The 20,165-nt window shown below is 54.4% G+C and overlaps 1 protein-coding gene across 2 annotated transcripts; it reads left to right on the top strand.

The window, feature by feature from the left end:
- Nucleotides 1-845: 845 nt before the first annotated feature.
- HRH2 (histamine receptor H2) lies at nt 846-16,288 on the top strand. 2 transcript variants are annotated; one of them, XM_064458588.1, is made up of 4 exons: nt 846-1,376; nt 7,851-9,374; nt 12,821-12,982; nt 14,913-16,288. In XM_064458588.1, the coding sequence occupies exons 2-3, from the start codon at nt 8,272-8,274 to the stop codon at nt 12,837-12,839; spliced, it is 1,122 nt and encodes a 373-aa protein (XP_064314658.1). In that variant the 5' UTR covers nt 846-1,376; nt 7,851-8,271; the 3' UTR covers nt 12,840-12,982; nt 14,913-16,288. The 2 variants fall into 2 exon arrangements, with proteins under 2 accessions (XP_064314658.1, XP_064314657.1); XM_064458587.1 differs by lacking the exon at nt 846-1,376 and adding an exon at nt 6,105-6,139.
- The last annotated feature ends 3,877 nt before the right edge of the window (nt 16,289-20,165 follow it).

Below are 20,165 nucleotides of genomic sequence, written 5' to 3' on the forward strand. Positions count from 1 at the left end.
CTCCCCCATCTCACTGTGGGGGGAGTGAGAGAATGGCTGTGTGGCGTTTAGCAGCCTGACAGGTTAAACCACAACATCAACAGCATTTTGGTCTGTGTGCCAGTGCCGCTGCTATTCCTGTTTGGCAGAGATGGAGGCTGGGATGTTCTCTTTGTTCCCAGCACAGGGCATTGGGGGAGCTCAGCCCGGCTGGGGGAGCAGCAGGATCCTTCTCCTTCCAGCTTGGGGAGTCCAGGGCCACATGCAGACTGTAATAAGTCACTCCCTGGTTATCTGCTCAGGGGGCTCAGAAGTGGCTGGTGGGGAGTGAAGCACCTCACTGTCAGTGCATCGCTGGTGGGACTGTTTTTCCTGGGCCATGTGGAGCCGGGGGTGGGGGGGTGGCTAGCTCTGCAGGCAGCCCAGGACCTGCTCAGCTCAAGAGGGAGAGCTAAAAGGGGAAACAGGCCCTTGCACAGCTGGCCCAGCAGTTGATACTCACACAGTGCTTTGAAACCCACAGATGAAAGATTCGAGAGACATGAAACACTGTCACTGCCTGTTTGTCATTTGATGTGGTACCTCCCTGCCATCGCACATGCAGGGGATAATTTTCAGCAGAGGTGAGCGCAGCCTTGCAGAAGGATTCCCAACCCAGAGCATCCCTGCCACTGACCCAGAGTATGTGAAGCCTCTCCTGGCCGCGACACAGAAACTCCAGCACATAGGCGTGGGCTCCTCCTGCCTCCTTGGATTGCATAAAGAGCAAATTTGCACGCCCCGGCATTGGCTGGGCTCCAGTTTCCTCCTCCCACTTTGCAGCTACCCCCCTTTTTTTCTCTATCTCTTCCCAGCGCAACCTGAAAGCCTCCATCTCCTTGTGGCCTCTGAGCCATCTCAGACAGCCCAGCTCCAGGTTCATCTGTGCTTGCTCTCCGGGGCTCACACTGCAAATCCAGGCTTGCACTGGGAGTGACTGATGGCATCAGGCCTCCCAGCAGCAGGCAAGTGCATGCCTGCAGCAGAGAGCCACTCAGGAAGGAGGCTTTGCACATGGCAAGCAAGCAGCAAGAGCTCTGAAACCTTAACATTAGCGAGGAAGGTGATGGTAATACACAAGGAAGAAGCAGTGGGAGGCAGCAGGCATCCCACACCCCTCTCTGTGCCTGGCACAGCTCAGTGGAGCCCAACACACCACGTGCCTGGAGTACAGCTCACTTTCAGCATTTCAAATTTGCCGGATGATAACCTCAGTGCCTGAGTTCACAGCTCTGATCCCACCCACTTGTGCTGCCTTCACAAGCTGAGACACACACGCTGGAGGAAAGTTGGAGGCAGCGCAGCCACCGAGGGCTCCCACCTGCTATGGGGCTGTAGGAAAGCAGCACTTTTCCCAGGTAAAGCTTTTGTCTTACTTTTCGCTTGGTTGTTACACTGGTAAATCACTTTCTAGGTGATATCTCACAGGGGTTGGTGGGTCCTTGCTGAGTTTGGGGTATGCTAAGCACCCTGCAATGGGCTAGCTGTGTCTCTCATCAGACCTTTGCATCATCATCATCATGCTGTACCTGGAGCAGAGGCCAGTTTGGGGACTTTTGCTGGCTGTTGCTGGTGAGGACCACTGGAGCCCAGAACATCAGGGTCAGAGGGAGGATGTGGGTGTAGTGTGCCCAGGGCACAGGCAGCGCCCTGCGTTGCCTAAGCATCTGCATGTGAGTGTGAAGCATCTTTGCTCAAGCAGCCTCCCCACAAGGTTTGCTGTTAAGCCAACTTTTTGAACCGAGCTGCCCAAGCCCTTTCTCCAAGCACCCCAGCCCCTCCATCCAGCCCTCCACACCTTGGCAGTCGGTGGGCATCCACCGGAGTAGGGATTGCCCCTTCTGGGGGCACAGTTGGCTCTCTGGGGCAGGGTACCCCGAAGCTGGGCTGTAGCATTGGCACAGGAGGGGTGTGTAGCTGCCAGCGTTAGGCGGTCCCTGCTGCCCCTGAGCCGGAATAGGCTTTGCAGGAGGCTGACCCTCGGACTTCTGCTGGGAACTCAGGCAGCTCTAAGCACACCCATGAGCCCAGCACCTCTGTTTTCAGTTTCACCTTTCCCAGACACCCTCTGTAGAGAAAACTTTCAAAACGCTGACTGCTATGCGGGCTTCCGCCTACCTCCCTCTTCAGGTTTTCTTTTTCAAGGGTCCTGAACTCCCTCTTACCCACAGAGCCCTTTTCCTCCTGGGGCCCAATGGAGGCCTGGTGGCCATGATAGGAATTATGTCCTGCTTCCCCCAGTCCCTCTGCTCACACCAGAGGCAGTAATTGCTGCTGTGTTTCAGCTGGGGTTCAGGCTGGGATGGGACAGAAGGAGCTCCAGGCTCTGGAGGAGACCAAGAAGCAGGGACAAAAGTGGCTGGGGGTACAGCCAGGCAGGACCCCCGTGTTCCCCCACAGCCCCAGAGGCACAGAAAGATTGCAAAGGGGCTCTGCAAAAATGAGACTGCAACTGTCTGCACACCTGTAAGACCATGGAGTAAGCTGTGTCTACCCACCTGAATGAGGGCATAGGGGACCCTGGATAGGTGAGCACCCACAAGGAGCACACCCGACACCCCTGCCCCGGGGAGCATAGTGGAGACAAACGATTGCAAGGGAGAAAGAGCTCCAGCAGTGGGGCTCATCAAGCGTAGGGGCAGAGGCATGCTGGATATTGCTATGGGGTGCAGCACCACATGGGAGGTGTGGGAAAGAGCACAGCCCTTCCAGAAAGGCTGCCCATAAACAACCCCACAACCTCACCAAAGCCCTCCACAGACAACAGGGCAAGCTAGTTTCTGCATCACTCTTACACTTGTCCCCTCTTACGTTGCCTTCAAGCCCCAACTATAGCAAATTTGGTCTTGTCCTGTAGTGTGGCAGGCTCATGGCTCTGGCAGAGGATCAAAACAGCCCTTTTCCAGGGTCCCTGCAGCTACTGGCTGTGTCCACTTCCCACCATCAAGCCTCAAACATCCTCTTTCAGACCAGAAGAGAGGCCCAGACTCCTGCCCATCTCACAGCCTTGGCTGAAGTATCTCCCACAGGGTGCCCAGATGTTTATCTCTGGAAGCACTGGAACGTAATTTTAGAAAAAGCTGTGACACACTGTTGCAAGCTCTGCAGGGCCAGGGAATTTGCTTTGCTCCTAAGTAACTTCTGCCGACACTTTGCTTGGAAAGAAGTTAATGCAGGAGGCAGAGTGACATTTCAGGTCTGACTGAGAGCAGACCCATCCAGTCCCTAAAAGAGCTGAAATGGGGAGCTCTGGGGAGCTTCATGGGGTCCTTATCCTGAGCCCCTAACCATCGCTGTCGGTGCCATTTTGGGTAGTGGGAAACAGTTGCCAAAGACAGACTGCGACATTCAGGCATTCACTGAGTGCTCCTTTCTGCCCATGTATCCACTCATGGTGCCAATGTACCTAGGCTTTTAACAGATTTTAAGCAAATGTATTAAGCCAGAAGTAGAAGCATGTGAACAGAGAGCAGCAAACATATTACCTACACTGCCGGAGCAGGCACTGCATCCCATTAGTCTTGCTGCAAAATTGCACAAAGTGCTGGAATAAATGCTGAAGGAAAGGATGCTGAAAGATGGGGAGGAGGGATAAAAGGATAAAATGCAACAGAAATTTCCCATGGATAAATCACAGCACCCTCCCCAGACGAGATAATTGCTGTTTTAAATGGGACCACAGTGGATTAAATGTAACATGGGCTGCAACAGAGCAGAAAATATCTATTCAGGCAGGAGAAGGCAGGAATTACTATAAGAATTTATAAGGAGGCTAATGGGGAAAAGATAGTACATTACAATGGAAGGATCATTAATGCTCTGGAGAAGGCTATTAATAGAGTTCCTTAAAGATCAGCCTAGAGATAAATTTTATGTAATGGTTTTCATTAGTGATGTTGGCTCAGACAAAGGGAGCTTCTTTAAGAAAATGTACTGGTGAGAAACATGGGAGTAGTTTTGAACTGGACAAGGGACCAAGTACTACAGGAGAAGAACCAGAGGATCTGAAGATCGACAGAAACACAATGGGCTGGCACACGTTCATATGCTTATGGGATAACAGCAAGAATTGCTACTCTGAGCAACTGAAAACACCACAGGAAAAATATCTGGCTTTTAGGGAACCCTGGGATGACTGCAACAAAACAAATACAATCTGACAAGTCTTCACAGCAGAGATAGTGTCCATCAAAGCACCAGGGCCGCTGGAAAAGGCACTAGAAATATGACCCAGAAGCAATGCCCTGCTCTGGTCCCTCACTGTCAGGAGGGTGATTTTGAACCAGGAACAGGTCTAGGCTGTGATAATGAGGATAATCAGGTAAACGTAAAAGCTGCCTGGTGAGACAGGGCTGGAAGGGTATCATTTATTCAGGCTATTGCTAGAAAGGCTGCCATGGGAAACAGCTGCTCCACTCATACATCAAGGAAGAAATAAACTCGCCCTGCCAAAACACAACAGGAGTAGAGGACACAGGACCTGGTATTAAAGGTGGCTGCAAGTGATTTTGGCAGAAAACCAGGGGCAGATGTGGAGTCCCAGAGGGCCAGTGCTCCAGGAGAGAGGCCCAAGCTGGGTGCATTGCCCCAGGGACTGCACCCTGATGGCAGAGGGCTGAGCCCACAGCCCCCTGCTTTTTCTGCAAAGCCACATCCAGAAGCTGGGATCACTTTGGGGAATGTTTCCATAAGATAATTTGGCCAAGGGATACGGGAAAGTCTCTCATACCCCCACAGTTAGGGTTGCAACATCCCATGTATGAACCATCAGGTCCTGCCCCATCCCATGGAGGAAGAAAGTCACAAGGGTTTGCAGGCAGCCGAGCCCTGCAGCCCAAGTAAGTGTACAGGGAGGGTACCCGTGCCCAGGCTTTGAGAGCTGCCAAGAGCCCAGCTCTACCTGGGCTCCTCTGCAGGGATGGGGACACCTGTCCCCTTTGTCTGGGGACCCCTGCTCCTTCCTTCCACAGCTCAACCCTGTAGTTCCGTGTTTCATTTGGAAATACTTCCTACTGCTGCCGGAGGGAAAAAAAAAAAGCGCTCATTTCTTGCCCTGAGGTAACTGGATAAAGCAATAAGAAACAAAACTACTCTGGCCATGTCTGCAGTGCAGGGCTGCACCCAAGGGGCTGCCCTGTGGTGCTGCCTGCACTGCTGCGGGTGGCAAGCACGCCAGAGCACCCAGAGCTGGGACCCACCAGCAGAGCCAAAGCTGAGCCCTAGCCCTTGTGAGCTGCATGAGCTGGTGGCAGGAGCAGGTTATTGATGTGTGGTGAAGAAACCATGTAGAAGGCTGCAATCCACCCACAGCATTTTCTAAGTGTGCTGCTCCCCCTATAATTTATCCTGCCATTTCCACGTGTTGGGAGCAACAAAAAAACATCCCTTTCACTTGGAAATACCCTTCTCAGAGAACAACCTGTTCTCGTCATTGCCGTCAGCGGGCAGGCAGCGCTCGGCTTGTTCCACACTCCTTTTGTGCGTGAACAAAGAGCTTTCCATGGCAAGAGCCTGCGCTGCAGCAGGAGGCGAGGAACCACTCCGCACGCTGCTGCTGTGGCTGAAAGCATTGCATCCCTCTCCCGACAGCCGTAATCCCAGTACCCGAATTCAGAGGACCGCCTGTCTGGCAATGAGTTTGCTGTGCTCAGCAGAAGGCTTCCCATGGGTCGGTTCACCATTTGTCATTTACTTTCAATTCCTTTAGAAGCATCAGGGCTACAGGTACCATCTCCAATCTCACTGGTCCAGTCCCCACCTCTCCACTGTACAGCTCCTGGCAATCAGTAGTGTCCTGGTTTTAGCTGAGATAGAGTTAATTTTTTCCTAGTAGCAGGTATAGTGCTGTGGTTCAGATTTAGTATGAGAATAACATTGTAAACACATTTATATCTTAGTTGTTGCTAAGTAGTTTTTATACCAAATGAAGGACTTTTCAGCTTCCCCTGCTCTGCCAGGTGCTCAGGAAGCTGGGAGGGGGCACAGCCAGGACAGCTGACCCCAACTGGCCAAAGGGATATTCCATACTGTATGACGTCATGCTCAGTATATAAACCAGGGAGAGCTGGCTGCAGGGAAATGATCGCTGCTTGGGGACGGGCTGGGCGTCAGTCGGAGGATGGTGAGCAGCTGCATCACTTATTTTTCCTGGATTTTGTTCCTATCTCTCTTTTTTGTTGTTTTCCTTTTCACTACAATTTATTATTATTATTATTATTATTTCATTTCAATTCTTAAACTGTTCTTATCTTAACCCATGAGTTTTCTTACTTTTGCCCTTCCAATTCTCTCCCCCATGCCATGGCAGGGGAAGCAGTGGGGAGGCAGGGGCAGGCAGGGGTGAGTGAGCAGCTGTGTGGTGCTTAGTTGCCAGCTGGGGTTAAACCAAAACAAGTAGTTATTTACCCATGCAGTCTCCCCACTATACTCCCTCCCTTGGCCCCCATGCCTTTAACCGCGAATCAAAGGCATAAATCACCTGAAGAGTGTTTCAGCCTGCTCCACATTGTTATCTTGTTCTTGCAGGGTGAGTTTACCTTTAAAATCTTACCTCTGTCCTCTGCCAAGGCTGGACCTTTCCCTTTCCTGGAGTTTCTTCTGTTTGCTCCATCTCCACAGCCTGTTGCACCCTGGGGAGAATCAGCTCTACCTTCCTGCACAAGTCTGTGCACCACCAGGGAGGGCTTCACTGCCGCTCCATGGGCTGCAGAGAGCCTGGAGAGCTGAGTCCTGCACCACCCAAGGGGGCTGGTGCAGCTCTCCCCCACCAGCACATCGGGGATGATGGGGAGACCCATCACCTCACCCGGGAAGCTCATGGGGGAAGACCACAGCTGCAGCACAGGCAGCTCCATGGGGGTCCCAGTACAGGCTGGTGGGCTCCTCAGCCTGCTCCCATCCCTCCCTCTCTCTTGTCCCTGCAGTGCCTCAGTTTCCCTTTTAGTGCCTGCCCAACACGGGTGCTGCTTGCAATCACACAGGAACCTTTGAATCTAGAGCAGCGTGGTCCCAGAGGCCACCGCAGCTAAAAGCTCTTTTGGAGGTTAGAGAGGTTTTCTGTGTTGTTTCTGCCCTTGCTAAATATGGCTTTTTGTTATTTACATCCAGACAACAGTCATATTGTTCATATGATCCCATTCAATGTTATTCATATTCCCATTTCTCCACTCTCTGTCTCTATACCACAGCAGGAGCAGCTCCATCCAAACTCTCCCTGAAAAACAAACCTTAATGCTCCCCTTCAGCTGTTGGGAACAGGACTGACAAAGCTGTCAGAGCCCTTCCCAGCCACCTCCTCCCTAGAACATTGCACCACTGGCAAATGGGTTCCTCTTTCCCCTCAGGGCCCTGAGCTAAGTGAGGATTTCCTCTCTGGGCTGCAGGAGCCTGCGTGGTTGCTGATGGCAGGGACCAACCCTACGCACAGGCTGCCACGAAGTGCAGATACAAAGGCAAAGTTTAATGAGACTTACAGCCACAGCTGAGTTTCAGAAGTTACGTAGCAGTGACTAATTTTGCTAGATTGTGTAAGAAAAGCACACCGCTTTCTCAGGAAAATTCTTTCCTCATATCCTCCCTTGTAACCCTATAGGAATTCAGTGCCCCTTAAATCCCTGCCCTTCTCTCAACACCCCTACAATGTGGACATCTCTGGGGCTGGGGAAGGACAGCTGGCAGGGACACGTGTGCTTGGCTGCTGAGGGACTCCCAGTTCAGGTTTAAGTGGGCTGGAGCATCCAGCATGGTGCAGATGCCCCATATCTGGAGGGGTTTGAAGGGCAGCTCAAAGGACCTTTGCCCACTGCAACTCTGAGCTGGTGCTTTCTTTGCAGGTTGTCCTCAGGAGGTGGCAAAGCTCTGTCCCTGCTGGAGCACTGCTGACCGCTGTCACCAACCAAACATGCAGCGCATATGAGACCCCACCGAACCTGCCCCCATGGTCACTCAGAAGAAAGGAGAAAGCAGGAGAGGAAAAGGGAGCAGTTGAGACCCACCAGCAGCTGCTGCAGGTGATCGGCTCCAGCACTGAGCTCCCAGATGGGAGCAACAGGCACAAGCGAGTCACGGGGCACATCTTTCCCTAGGCTGTATCATTCCTAGCATACAAGGCTGAACCTATGGAGTGACTGCAATGTTCTCCAAGGCCACTGTAGGCCCAAGGTTGCTTTGGAAAAGACACTAGGCCTGCCTGGTAGAGGCTCACTCCAAGTAGGTTTGGAGACAGTGAGAGCAGTACTGCTCCATCCATGCACTATGGATTCATGTCACAACCATACAAGCTCTCAAAAAAGGATGGACTTCCCCCTGCAGCTGCTGGTTGGTTCCTGCCTCACCATCCTTATCGTGATCACACTCTGTGGCAATGTCATCGTCTGCCTGGCCGTCACCCTTGACCGCCGACTCCGCAGCTTGACAAACTGCATCGTTGTTTCCTTGGCCATCACTGACCTGCTGCTGGGCCTCCTGGTGCTACCATTTTCTGCCTTCTATGAACTCACCAAAGAGTGGCCCTTTGGCAGCACTTTGTGCAACATCTACACCAGCCTCGATGTCATGCTGTGCACGGCTTCCATCCTGAACCTCTTAATGATCAGCCTGGACCGCTACTTTGCCGTCACCACCCCACTCCGCTACAACCAGCTGGTCACTCCCTCCCGGGTGGCTGTGGGTTTAGTTGTTATTTGGACCGTTTCACTGATGATGTCTTTCCTACCCATCCACCTGGGCTGGAACACCAATGGGACAGCAGTCCAAAACACAGGCCGCAGCTGCAACACGGAGTGCATACTGGAGGTGAATCCTGTGTATGGGCTAGTGGACGCCTTGCTCACCTTCTACATCCCTTTGGTCATCATGTGCATCACCTACTATCGGATATTGAAGATAGCAAGGGAACAAGCCAAGAGGATAAACCACACGTGGTGCTCCAGCAGCAACACCCCCATGCCACCCATGGTGAAAGAGCACAAAGCCACCGTGACGCTGGCGGTGGTGTTGGGAGCATTCATTGCATGCTGGTTCCCCTATTTCACAGTGTTCACATACCGGGGGATGTGGGGGGACAGCAGGGTGAAAGGCACACCCATGTCTGTTGTCCTCTGGCTGGGTTACGCCAACTCAGCCCTGAACCCCATCCTCTACGGGACACTGAACAGGGATTTCCGGGTGGCATACCAGCACTTGCTGCACTGCTGGAGGACTGGGGGCCCCAGCAGCTCCTGCCTGCCTCCCATACAGAAGTCCCAGTCCAGGGGCAGGAGCAGCAGGCAGGGCCAGGGCAAGCAGGAGGGTAAACCCCTGAAACTGGAGATGAGGAACGGGAAGGGGATCTTGCTGACTGATGGAGCCCTCAAGAGGTAAGAGCCTTCTTACGTGTGGGGCTTTGAAGGTAGGTCCACCCCCAGAGAGGAAGGCAGAGGTGGGACCCCATGTTGTCCATGAACTTTTAAGCAACAAGCCAAAGCCCCAGCAGGAGATCCTTGCCCAGGCAACTCTTGCTCTTTGCAGCCACTTAGAAATTCATCACCTACCAGCAGGGACTCAGCTCACGTCCCTCCATGCTGGCAGCACAGGTCCAGCTGCTCCAGCTTCACATGTGGCTGGAACACCCCTGCAATCGCCACCCATTCACAGGGAACACAAAACGTCTCTGACTTTGCTGGGTAATGGAGACAGCTTTGCCTTCAGAATTTGCTGTACAGAACAGCATTAGCTGTGGCTGCTCCCAGAAACCAGCTGTGTCCCATGCTCCAGGGGCAGGCAAGGCCTGGGCACATAGCAGAGCTGCAGGGGGCTTGGGAACAGGATGTTAGCCCTGGGGAACAGAGTCAGGGCAACCATGGTCAGGCTCCAAGTCCCTGCAATAGCCAAGACCTGAGTCCCCAGCCCCCTGCAGAGTGACTCAGCAGTTTTCCTTCCCGGCCAAGCCATGCACCCTCAGCATTTCGGCTGTCAGTATGCATCAGCAGCAAATTCAGCCAACAGCAAGCTCCATTCCCATCTCTGGAAATGAGCAAGAATATCCAAAATTAGGTTGGCAAATACTTTTATAAATACAAATACCCACATAAAGTTAGAGCCAAAAATTCCCTCAGTGTCAATCCAAGCATGTGACAGGGGTTAGGGCCCTCGGAGGGTTGCAGGTGCAGCGAGGAAGCACAATGGGTGCAAGGCGGATGAGCTCTGTGCTGGGCTGTGGCATCAGTCCTCTCCCTGGGCTCCCACCTCCCTGCAGGGCTGGGCCACCTGCACACCACCTTGCCCAGAGGCATTCACCCACCTGAGCATAAGGAGAACAGAGAAGCATGCTGTCTGCCATGGTGCAAACTGCTGCTCCCGAGACTTTAATCTAACTTCTAGGCAGTGCCTGATAAGCAGCACAGAAACTTTCCATCCATAGATAAGGAGTCCTTTGACTCCCCATTACCAGTGTGCCAGCAAAGAAGCCGCATTCATGCCCTTGATCCTGTCCCAGAAACATGGCCTCAAGCTACCAAAAAGAGAACGTAGGGAGGTGAACTAAAGGGCAGAGCCATCCAAAAGGCTCAGCTGGCATTGTGCCTCCCCTGGGGCTCAGATGTGACTTTACCCAAGGCAGAGGGGCAGCTTGGGTCAGGGTACTCTGCCCCAGGAGACGCAGAGGGATGGATGAGTCCAAATACAAGACCACTGCTCCTGGGGCTGCCTTTCCAGCTTTTGAAGAGCTAATAAAGAGTGCAAAGGTATAGCATTTGGTAAATGTAGTTGTAGGTATATATAAAAACATATGGAGAGCAGGGGCCTGGCATGGTAGACATGCTTCTGCAAACATACAGAGACAAAGGAAGAGCTGTGCTGTTTATTTGCACAAAAGTGCAGCTCCTGGGCAAACTGAGAGCTCATGCACTGGGACACTGGAGCTGGCTGGGGAGAGCTGGCCAAGGGCAACAGGCCGGCAGGACTTCCTTATGCAGCCAAGTGGGAGAAGAGAAGAAAGACATCAATGACTTCTCAGAGTGCTACCTTACCACAAAGGGAGAATAATGAGATGGAGGGAAAGAAAAGGGGAAGAAAAATGGGTTTCTCTTCCCTAGGCAGAGGTCAGGGTCACTGGAGCCTGCCTCCTCCCACCTTTCCCAGGTAGAGAAGGTGCTTCCTCTAGTTCCCCAGAGGGCCTGATCCCGCTACAGGAGTTGCATCCAAAGCCCACACTGGGGTCAATGGCAGCCAGGGGACTGCCATCCCCAGGATCTCAGCATGTGAGTGCCCCATGCCAGCAGGGCTTGGCAAAAACCCCAGCGCAGGGAACTGGCTTGTGGCTCCAGACTGTCCTCGCCTCTGTGTGGTGAGGTTCCCCCACCACTAAAATCAAACCCAATGAGCCTCCCAGCTAGATTTGCTCCCAAGTGTTCAGGAGGTTGGAGGGAAGAGACTGAGAGTTGCAGAAACTGTGAGGGAAGCGAGAGAGGAAGACTCAAGCATAGGGATGTTTCTTGACCTTTCTAAATCCAGAGATCTCCTTCCGGTCCTACACAGCACCACTGCTGTGGTTTCTGCTCACAATCAGATAAGAGTTGCTCAAGCACCAAATGATCAGTTACTGCTTTTACTTTCTCTACTTCTCTTCTTAGCCTGCTCACTTGCACAGAAACGATGCATCAAGGATTGCATGGGACCCCTTCCAACCCCTTTTTCCATAGTCAGATACATATGCATCTGCTATTGGCAGATGATCTGGATCAACTAATACCACACATGACAGGTGGGCACAGGATTTATCTATACACCAAAAGCCTGGCAGCCAATTTTACCCCAAGCACGAACTGAGCTGGTTCCTCTCCCCCCTTCCCTTCTGCGTAGTCTTCCCAGTCATCTGCCTCAGCCACATTAACAGAAAAAGACCAACATAAATCATTCCACAAACTCATAACCTCCCAAATAAGAGTGACCAGAGCTCAGCTCAGAGCAGCTCCATGGGGTCGTTCAGGGAAAAGTACAACTAGTAGTATTTTGAATCACTGCCATTAAAAACAGTGCTCTTTCCTGTTATGAGGCATAGAGGAAAGAGCAGCAAACAATAGTGGGAATACTGGAGAACTGCAGCTGGTCTCAAGGGTGTCAGGAGCAAGGACAGGGAGTCAGAGTCATCACTACTTTGGAAATCAAAAGGCCATGGGAGCACCACTGCCATTTAAGGGCTGGAGGCATTTCCATAGATGAGAAGCAGGTAGGGTGGAGAGTCAGGGCCAGGCAGGGATGCAAGGGAAGACAGCTGCTTCTGTTTCCCCACCAGGCACCAAAGAGGCAAGGCAATTCACACAAAACCAGTAAAGGAAAGCACTACTTGTACCCAGAACACCTGGCGGACCTCAGGAACCTGCTTCACTGCAGCAGGGCAGGACTCTGAAGAGGAGCGTGCCAAGCACTGGGCATGGCTGTAGGTTCTGAGACCAGTCCCTGAGGTCCAGGGAGATGAAAGGCCTGAGAGAAGGAACATTCAGCACTAACAGGGAGGTAACAGGCAGAAAACACCAGAGCCTAGCAAGCAGCTCTGAATCACCCTCTTGCACACATCAGCTGTGCTGAGGGCAGCTTGGGGCATGACCGTGGCCATAGTACATGGGCAGAGAGAAGCCAGTTCCCATAGGAAAGGATCATTGTCCCAGTCATGATGTGCCTGCCCCACCCTGCCTGGTGTCTGCCCCCTGATGCTGTAGCTGGTGCTCCACAGACCAAAGCCTGGCTCAACCAGGCTGGCACTGACCAATGATCTCTTCTTTTTTTCTTTTCTTTCTGTCTTCATGTGCAATTTAACCCTTTCCAGCACCAGAGCCTTCCCATGAGTCCCAGCCAGCCTGCTGCCCTAGGACCCACATCTCCCAGCCTTCAACTCCTGGCTGCCCTCTTCCAAAATCCTGTGAGGTTGAAACGACAACACTCAATTTTCCTCAGGGAGAAACTCAACGGCAGAGGCGAGGGCTGCAGGGTGAGTATGGGGCCAGGGTCACTGGGTGCAAATGAGTGGAGGGGGCAGCTCTCCCTGCTGTGGCACCCACTGCATTTTCCCTGGTCCATTCATCCCATCCTGATGGTACCTGATGCAGAGGGTGATACCATCAGAAGTGCATCCTCAGTCTTCTCTCCAGCACCATTTGCTCTCCAAACCCAGGGGAGGCTCACAGAGCTGTGCTCCCCCAGCTGTCCAGGAGGTGTGGGCTTACACAACCACCCTGCAATGCCCTGGAAGATGCCTGCATCCTGCCTGCCCCTCCACACACTGCAGAGGCAGCTGCATTCAGTGCATGGATTTCCAGCACACTTCATTTTCATGCAAGCCTACATCAGCTCCACATAAATTGCCAGCAGCTTTCGTGGGGATACTGGCAGGGCTCCCAGGGTGAGGGGCTGATGCTGCACTGGGCATTGCCACTCTCTCCCAGCAGTGCTGGGCTGGAGAACATGGCTGCCATGCATGGGGATGCCTCTCAGCTCCAGAGAGCCACTTTGTGCAGCCTTTTTCAGGAAGAGCCAGACAAGGTCACCCTGGCCTCCACATGCTCTCTTCAACAATTCATGCTGATAACCTGGGCTCTCCCATATTGACTGTGCCCGGGGGCGGGGGGAGGGATACGGTCACCCACATACTGGAAGCTAGGTACACTTGTCCCTGCTGCATGCTGAACACTGCTGACCTTAGACAAGGTCATGGCGATAGCAAGAGCCAGTGTTGCCTGCCCACACGTGCAGCAGGGAGGGAGTTGGGGCTGCTGCAGGTGAGCGCAGGGCCCCGTGCCCTGGGGCACCGTATCAGCCTTCACCTCTCAGATGGACTCCCATAGATCACCCTGGAGTTGCCATTGCCTGTCAGCAGGAGAACCAGAGGCTTAGAGAGCAAGGTGGCAGGAGCAGGGCAGGGCAGCAAGGTCCTCATGACTCCACAGCCCCTGCTGGGCTGCAAGTCCCTCGATGTGAAAAGAGCCAAAGCACAAGTATTGCTCAACAGGGAGATTGCAGTGCAGAGGCTGCTCCCTGGAATGGCATGACCATGGCCTCAGCGCTGCCCCACAGGGGGGAGTAGCACGAAACCCTGAACCTGGAGGGCACAACAGCTCACAGTGAACGTCCCCGGGGCAGACACAGTGCTCACCCTGCAGCAGTGAGGACACAAGGCAGAGTCATCTCTACTGATGTCATTGCCTGACAGCAGGGGTGGAGGGGATGCCAATTCCAGCTCTTCTGCTTCATGCTTTCCCCCTCTGTGTGCTGCACATATATTCCGAAACACATTTAGTTTTGATGAGGTAAAGGCAAAATACCAGCCATCCTCTGAGAGGCTGCTAATCTAATCAGCAGAATGAAGCAAAGTCAGTCTGGGGAAAAGGTTTGCAAGAGATCTGAGGTCGTGGTGTGGCCACAGATTTCCTCTCTGCACCATGGGGGTGGGGACAGGAAATATGACTTCACATGGGACACCCACCCAGAAGACTCCCTGACCCACTTACAGCAATGGGCAGAGGGGCCATGGGAGAAGGAGCACCAAGGAGTAGAGCACCACTGATCCCAGGACACTTACTTTTATGCAGCTATTTGCAGAGGTAACAACCCCACCACTGCTGGCTGACCCAAGCACATGGAAAGAGCAGGCAGAGAAAACCACAAAGCAAAGCAATGTTACTCAGAGGGATGTCAGATGATGGTTCCTGGGGTGGCGTGACCCTGCTCAGCTTTGCCCAAATGTCAGCACTCAGCATATAGCTGTGCTTTGCTGAGGGCATCCTCACAGCATCGCACCATAGTCCCTCCCAGGCACAGTGGGTGCTTAATACATCATCCCTTACGCTGGGGAGCATGAAAGGGGGGGAAGGGACCCACCTGCACCCTGCAAAGCCATTGAACCCCTCTCTGTTCCCCTGCAGGATCCCTGCTCTGGCACACAGCATTTGCTCCATCCCCAGACACTGCTGGAGAGGCCTTTGCCCGCCCGAGTTTCTTCCCAGGAGGGTGGTGTGTTTGAAGAGCCCTCGAAGGAGCTGCAGCAGAGCCTCTCACCTGCTCTGTCTGGGCTGTGACACCTCCAGCATCGAGCCCCACACCAGCAGGCAGTGGTGCCCAAGGATCTGGGTTGGGAGCCAGCATGTGTCCCTAGCAGGGCCAGGGTGGGTTGCCCTCCCTAGGCCTACAGGAGTGGGTCAGGCTGGGTGGTCACAGGCCAGGGGGAGAAGGGGCTGCAGAAAACGTCTTGGTGCCAGACAGAGTAGCCAAGGATGGAGAAGGGAAGCACAGGCACTGCCTCCCTGGTGCCCTGCCTGAGGGCCATATTCACCCCTCAGAGAGGGCAGGGGTCCTGGCAGAGAGATGGACGATGTGGCCAGAGGGCTAGGCAGCCACGAGTGCTGGATGTCCATGCACAGGATGCCCAGTCCTGCAGCACCTATGCTGGGGCAAGCCTGCCTCCCATGTTGGGGAGGTTTTGGCATCATTGGGGCCATCCCTGTTCTCTTTGTCTGCTTCACACCCCCCGTCCCAGCCCCACTGCAAGAAGAGGAGAGGCTCTGGAGCCTTCTGAGCCGCAGGGAGACACTAAACAGCTGGGATTTGTCCCTGGGGTCTACCGTCCCCAGCAGCTCAACACTAAGACTGCCAAAACAAGATGTTTCTGCACTAAGCCTGTGCAGAGTCATCTAGGTTATAAAAATCTATTTAACACAGAGGGAAAATGTGGTGATTGATGTATTTAGGTGTATTCTGTCCTGAGAAGAACCTCCCTGTCCCCCTATGCCCTGCTGTCCCATTCCCATCCCTCTGCTGGGACAGAGCCTGGACACACACAGCACAAGCCCCCAGGATACAGGTTGCAGCCACTTGAGGTAGGGCTGGCACCCCCCACAGAGAGCCCCTTGCCCCGTGGGACCAGCTAGATTATATTCTCCCTGGTCCCTGAGCTGGTGGGAAGAAGGAGGCAGCTGGCAGGGGGGACCAGGTAGGACTGGAATGAACAAGAAACCCTTGCTGTCCTGCGGGGCAAAAGTTTTCCTCCTGGAATAAGCCTGACCCACATAATCTGTGGGCATAGCATGCTTGTTCTGCACCCCACATCATCCCCTGTTTGCAGGATCCCCCCATGAAGGGAGAGTGCTGGGCCACCAGGCCAGCTGGTTTCATGTGTCCCAGGGCTTTGCCCTGAGAGGGTGAGTGGGTGATGGCAGAGCTCAGTCTCACGGGCCCCTCCAGCTGCTCCGGGACACTCCCGCCCTGAGCTTCAGGATCTCCGGGAGGGTGGGGGTGCTTGGAAGGGGCTCCCTGCACGGGGCCAGGTCGGGGTGCCTGACCCCCAGCCTCGGTGGGTGTCAGGACCCGGGGACGCCCGGAGCGCTGCTGCCGCTCTGCCGGGCTCCGCGTCCCCGCCCCGGGCTCCGCGTCCCCGCCCCGGGCTCCGCGTCCCCGCCCCGGGCTCCGCGTCCCCGCCCCGGCTCCGCGTCCCCGCCGCCCCCCGAGGAGCGGCGCGGAGGGGGCCGGCGCGGCGGCAGCGCAGTCTCGGAGCTCCCCCTGCTTGCTGCCGGGGACAGATCTGCCCGCCCGGCCCCCTCGATCCCGGCCTCGTCACGGGGCTTCACCCACGAACACACCGGGCTGGGTACCCCGAAACACCCACCACGGCTCGGGCAGGTCTCCCCTCCGACCCGGCACAGCGGTCCCCTCTCAGGTCCCCAGTCCCTCCTCCCCCTGCCATTTCCAGAGCGACCGCAGCGTTTAGTTTCAGCACCTACCACTTTCACCCCTGGCGATTTGGCCCTTCTATCAGTAATTAGCGATTGCACAGAGCAAATGACTTCCAAAAAGCACGGAGCGCTGGGAGTGGGCTGCAGCCCCCGTCCCCCACAGCACCCAGCCCAGGCAGCACAGAGTTCCACTAAAGCATCAGTGGGCAGGGAGAGACCTGCAGTGAGGTGATGCCCTGGCAGGCAACATCCCCTCCCTGGTCCTACCTGCATAGCCTGGGGACAGGGAGCTACAAGACCCCGGGGGAGAGCATCCCACAGCAGAAGGTGACCTTACCTCAGCAGCACCTTCCTTTGCAAAGAGGCAGGAAGAGTCCCAGCAGCCGAGCACACTGGTGACTTGTCTTCTCCAAGCCAACCAGACAGAAGCAGGCCTTGAATCGCCAGTAGCATCCACGCTTCACTCCAGCTCTGGGAGGAAGAACTGGCAAACACACACCCAAACCCCTGCCACCTATGATAACAATTAGAGACTTATCTAATTGCAAAAATAATTGCAACTGAAGTGTTTAATTACCATACTAACCAGGAAGAGCCGCTTCCGACTGTTCCAGTAACGCTCCTGATCCATCAAACAAGGTTTGGGGCTTGTTTGGGTGTTGGGGTTTTTTTTTTGATTATTAGATTGCAGCCCCAGGGGATGAAGAGATTTGCTAATTAGGGTCTTGGAGAACAGCTACCAATTCACAAACACTTGCTTTTAATTTCAATACTAACGAGGCTAGAAGGGGGAGAAATCCATAGTGCGGAACACCTGTGGCAGTTGCTGTCTGGAGCACTGCTGCCCCAAGCCCCTCACCAGGCTGGCAGAGGCCTGACACTGCTTGGTGCATGAAACAGTCCAGCAGCCAAGAGGATGGGTTAACGCAGTGCAAGCACAGGCAGGGTGAAGCTGCTGCTCCAGGTCACTGCTGTTACCACAGCCATGGTACGAGCTAATCCCAGCATCGATCATCTATCTGATCCCATTGGGGACCATTGACCATGGCAGCTTTCTCGGTGATGGGCTAATCTCAGTCCTGGGGCAGCAGTGCCAGCCCCGGGGGTGCAACAGCAGGAACTTCTCCAGGTGACATTTGGTTTTGTTCTCCCCTAAACCGACAACAAATTAGAATTTAATTATCTTTCCAAGCAGCATTTCTAGGAGGGAAAAGAAACTGCTTATCCCCCTGCTAGCAATAAGGAGGACAGGGAGGGAGGGCTGCCAAGTGCACAGGGACACCCCCACCCCCCTGTCCCCATGGAGGGCATGGGAGATCACACTGCCCTGATATACAGGACCCCATCCTCACCCTGCTCCACCAGCCACCCCAAGGACCCACGGTGCCTGGCTGGGCTTCTCCCACCAAACCACTTTTCCCATCCTTGCTGCAGTTCTGGGTGGGGTCCAAAAACATGCAGAGAGGAGACACGAAGGAGAGATGCACACGGGAGGCAGGAGCAGCCGCAGGGCATCCAGGTGTCCCCTCCCCTAGGACTGCAGCTGAGAAGCGGTGGCTACCTTGGGCCAGAGGCAAAGGGGCTCTTTATTTCTTTCAGATAAAAGAGAAACATCAGTAGAATGAAGAAAAAAAAAACATGTTGGGGTTTTTGCAGGCTGTCATGTGATTAAACACAGGAGACAGAAAGGTAGCAAACAGCCCCAAGCAGTCAAACAATGAGAAACTTTGTGTTAGAAATCTCAAGATTTGATTTTCTGGAATAAAATGCACTTTGGGGTCACTCATCCAACAGTTTTGTCTGCAGATTCAAGCCTCTGGAAAGGTTTTGGGATCCATTGCCTACCCCCAGATCTAAAAATTACATTTCCACCCCAAACCATCTTGAAAACAAGGAGAAGCCACTCCCTTCCATCCTGAAGGAGGCGACCATGGGGATGGCATCACGCAGTGCTGAGGTGCCCTCCTGGCCTGAGCCATACCCTTCTTGCCCAGCGTTTCCCGGCCACACATGAATACCAAGGCTGGCAGCGCCAGAGGTACAGGGCCAGGCTGACCCCAGCCAGCACGGGTTGCTGGCCATGGGACCAGAGAGGGGACAAAGCCACTAGAGGGCACAAGTATGACAGAAACATGTCCCCAAATCAAGGGACCTCCAGCTTCCCCAGGGCAACAGTCTTGGAAGTCCCCAAAACCCCCCATCACCCCCCATCTCCAAAATATCCAGCCTTAGCTGAGGTCCTGCTGGCCCCAGGGCTTCGGTGTCCCCCAGGTACTGTGGTGGCACTGCTGCACCTTCTGCTGCCAGTGGTGCATGACTGTCTGTCCAGCCACGGACACACAATGTCCTGGCCCTCCTGGGAGAGCATTATCCTGGACAGCCCAAGACCTGCAGTCCAGGTTGGTGGCAGTCCGTGCTGCATGCAGGCAGCACCTCCAGCTTGCTGCCCTCCAGCTTGGGGGGTGCACAGCCCCACAACACCAGCCCAGCACCAGCCTGGTCCCACACAAAAGCCAACACTTTCTCATGCCCAGAAAATGGACTGAAGGGGACCCCCCAGACCCTGTCCCTCACCAGCAACGCACCTTCTCCCGGTGGCATGAGACCTCATCGTGCAGGGCTGGCTGTGTAGAGCCGGGCGTCCCTAGCCAGGCAGCAAGACACAGGTCCTGCCAAGGAGCCATCTGGCCATTTCCAAGAGCTGCATCCGGAGTCCTTTTGCCGTTTTCTTCTCCTTTCCCCCCAGTCCATCCTCCTGGCAGGCACTCCCCGCCCTGTGCTGCAGCCAGCACCACTTTCATTAAGGCTCTGCCACCAAACCAAACACCGTTTGTCAGGGAGATGGATGCCAGAGGTAGCTCTGCTGAAACAGATGCCCCCATGCCCCCCCCAGCAAACACACATTGCAACAGCTGCCTTCCAGTGTGCCACACACCCGCACATGCATACACACGCGTGTGCATGCTGCCCATGTGGGCTTGATGTCCTCAATGTAGGACACGGTGCTGGGTTGAAGGCTACCATCTCCCAGGCTGTATTCCTGCTCCCAGCTGGATGGACACCCTGGAGACTCCCCCCTGCAGGCGTCTGAGTCTCTCAGCACAGAAGCTGCCCTGTCACAGCCCAGCCCTCGGGCAAGGCTGGCAGGGTGCTGCCACACCAGTAGTGTTTGCACAGCTGCTCTAGGGCTGTGCCCTCCTGGCCTGATCTGCTCTCCCTGCTTCCAGCCCCCATTCCACAGACCGCAGCAGATCTGCTCCCTGCCAGCAGGAGCCCAGAGCTGCTGGAGGCAGAGGCAGCAACACCCTCCAACCCCAGGCACACAGGGACTGATGCTGATTAAATGCAGCACCAGCGCTGATAATTAATTTCTCAGAGGATGAATTACTTGGGAAAGCTCCGGAGCGAATGTTGTTCTTCCTTCCACACACCCATCGTGTCTACTTGGGC

The sequence above is a fragment of the Phalacrocorax carbo genome, chromosome 8 (genome assembly GCF_963921805.1).
Source record: "Phalacrocorax carbo chromosome 8, bPhaCar2.1, whole genome shotgun sequence".
Lineage (NCBI taxonomy): Eukaryota > Metazoa > Chordata > Aves > Suliformes > Phalacrocoracidae > Phalacrocorax > Phalacrocorax carbo.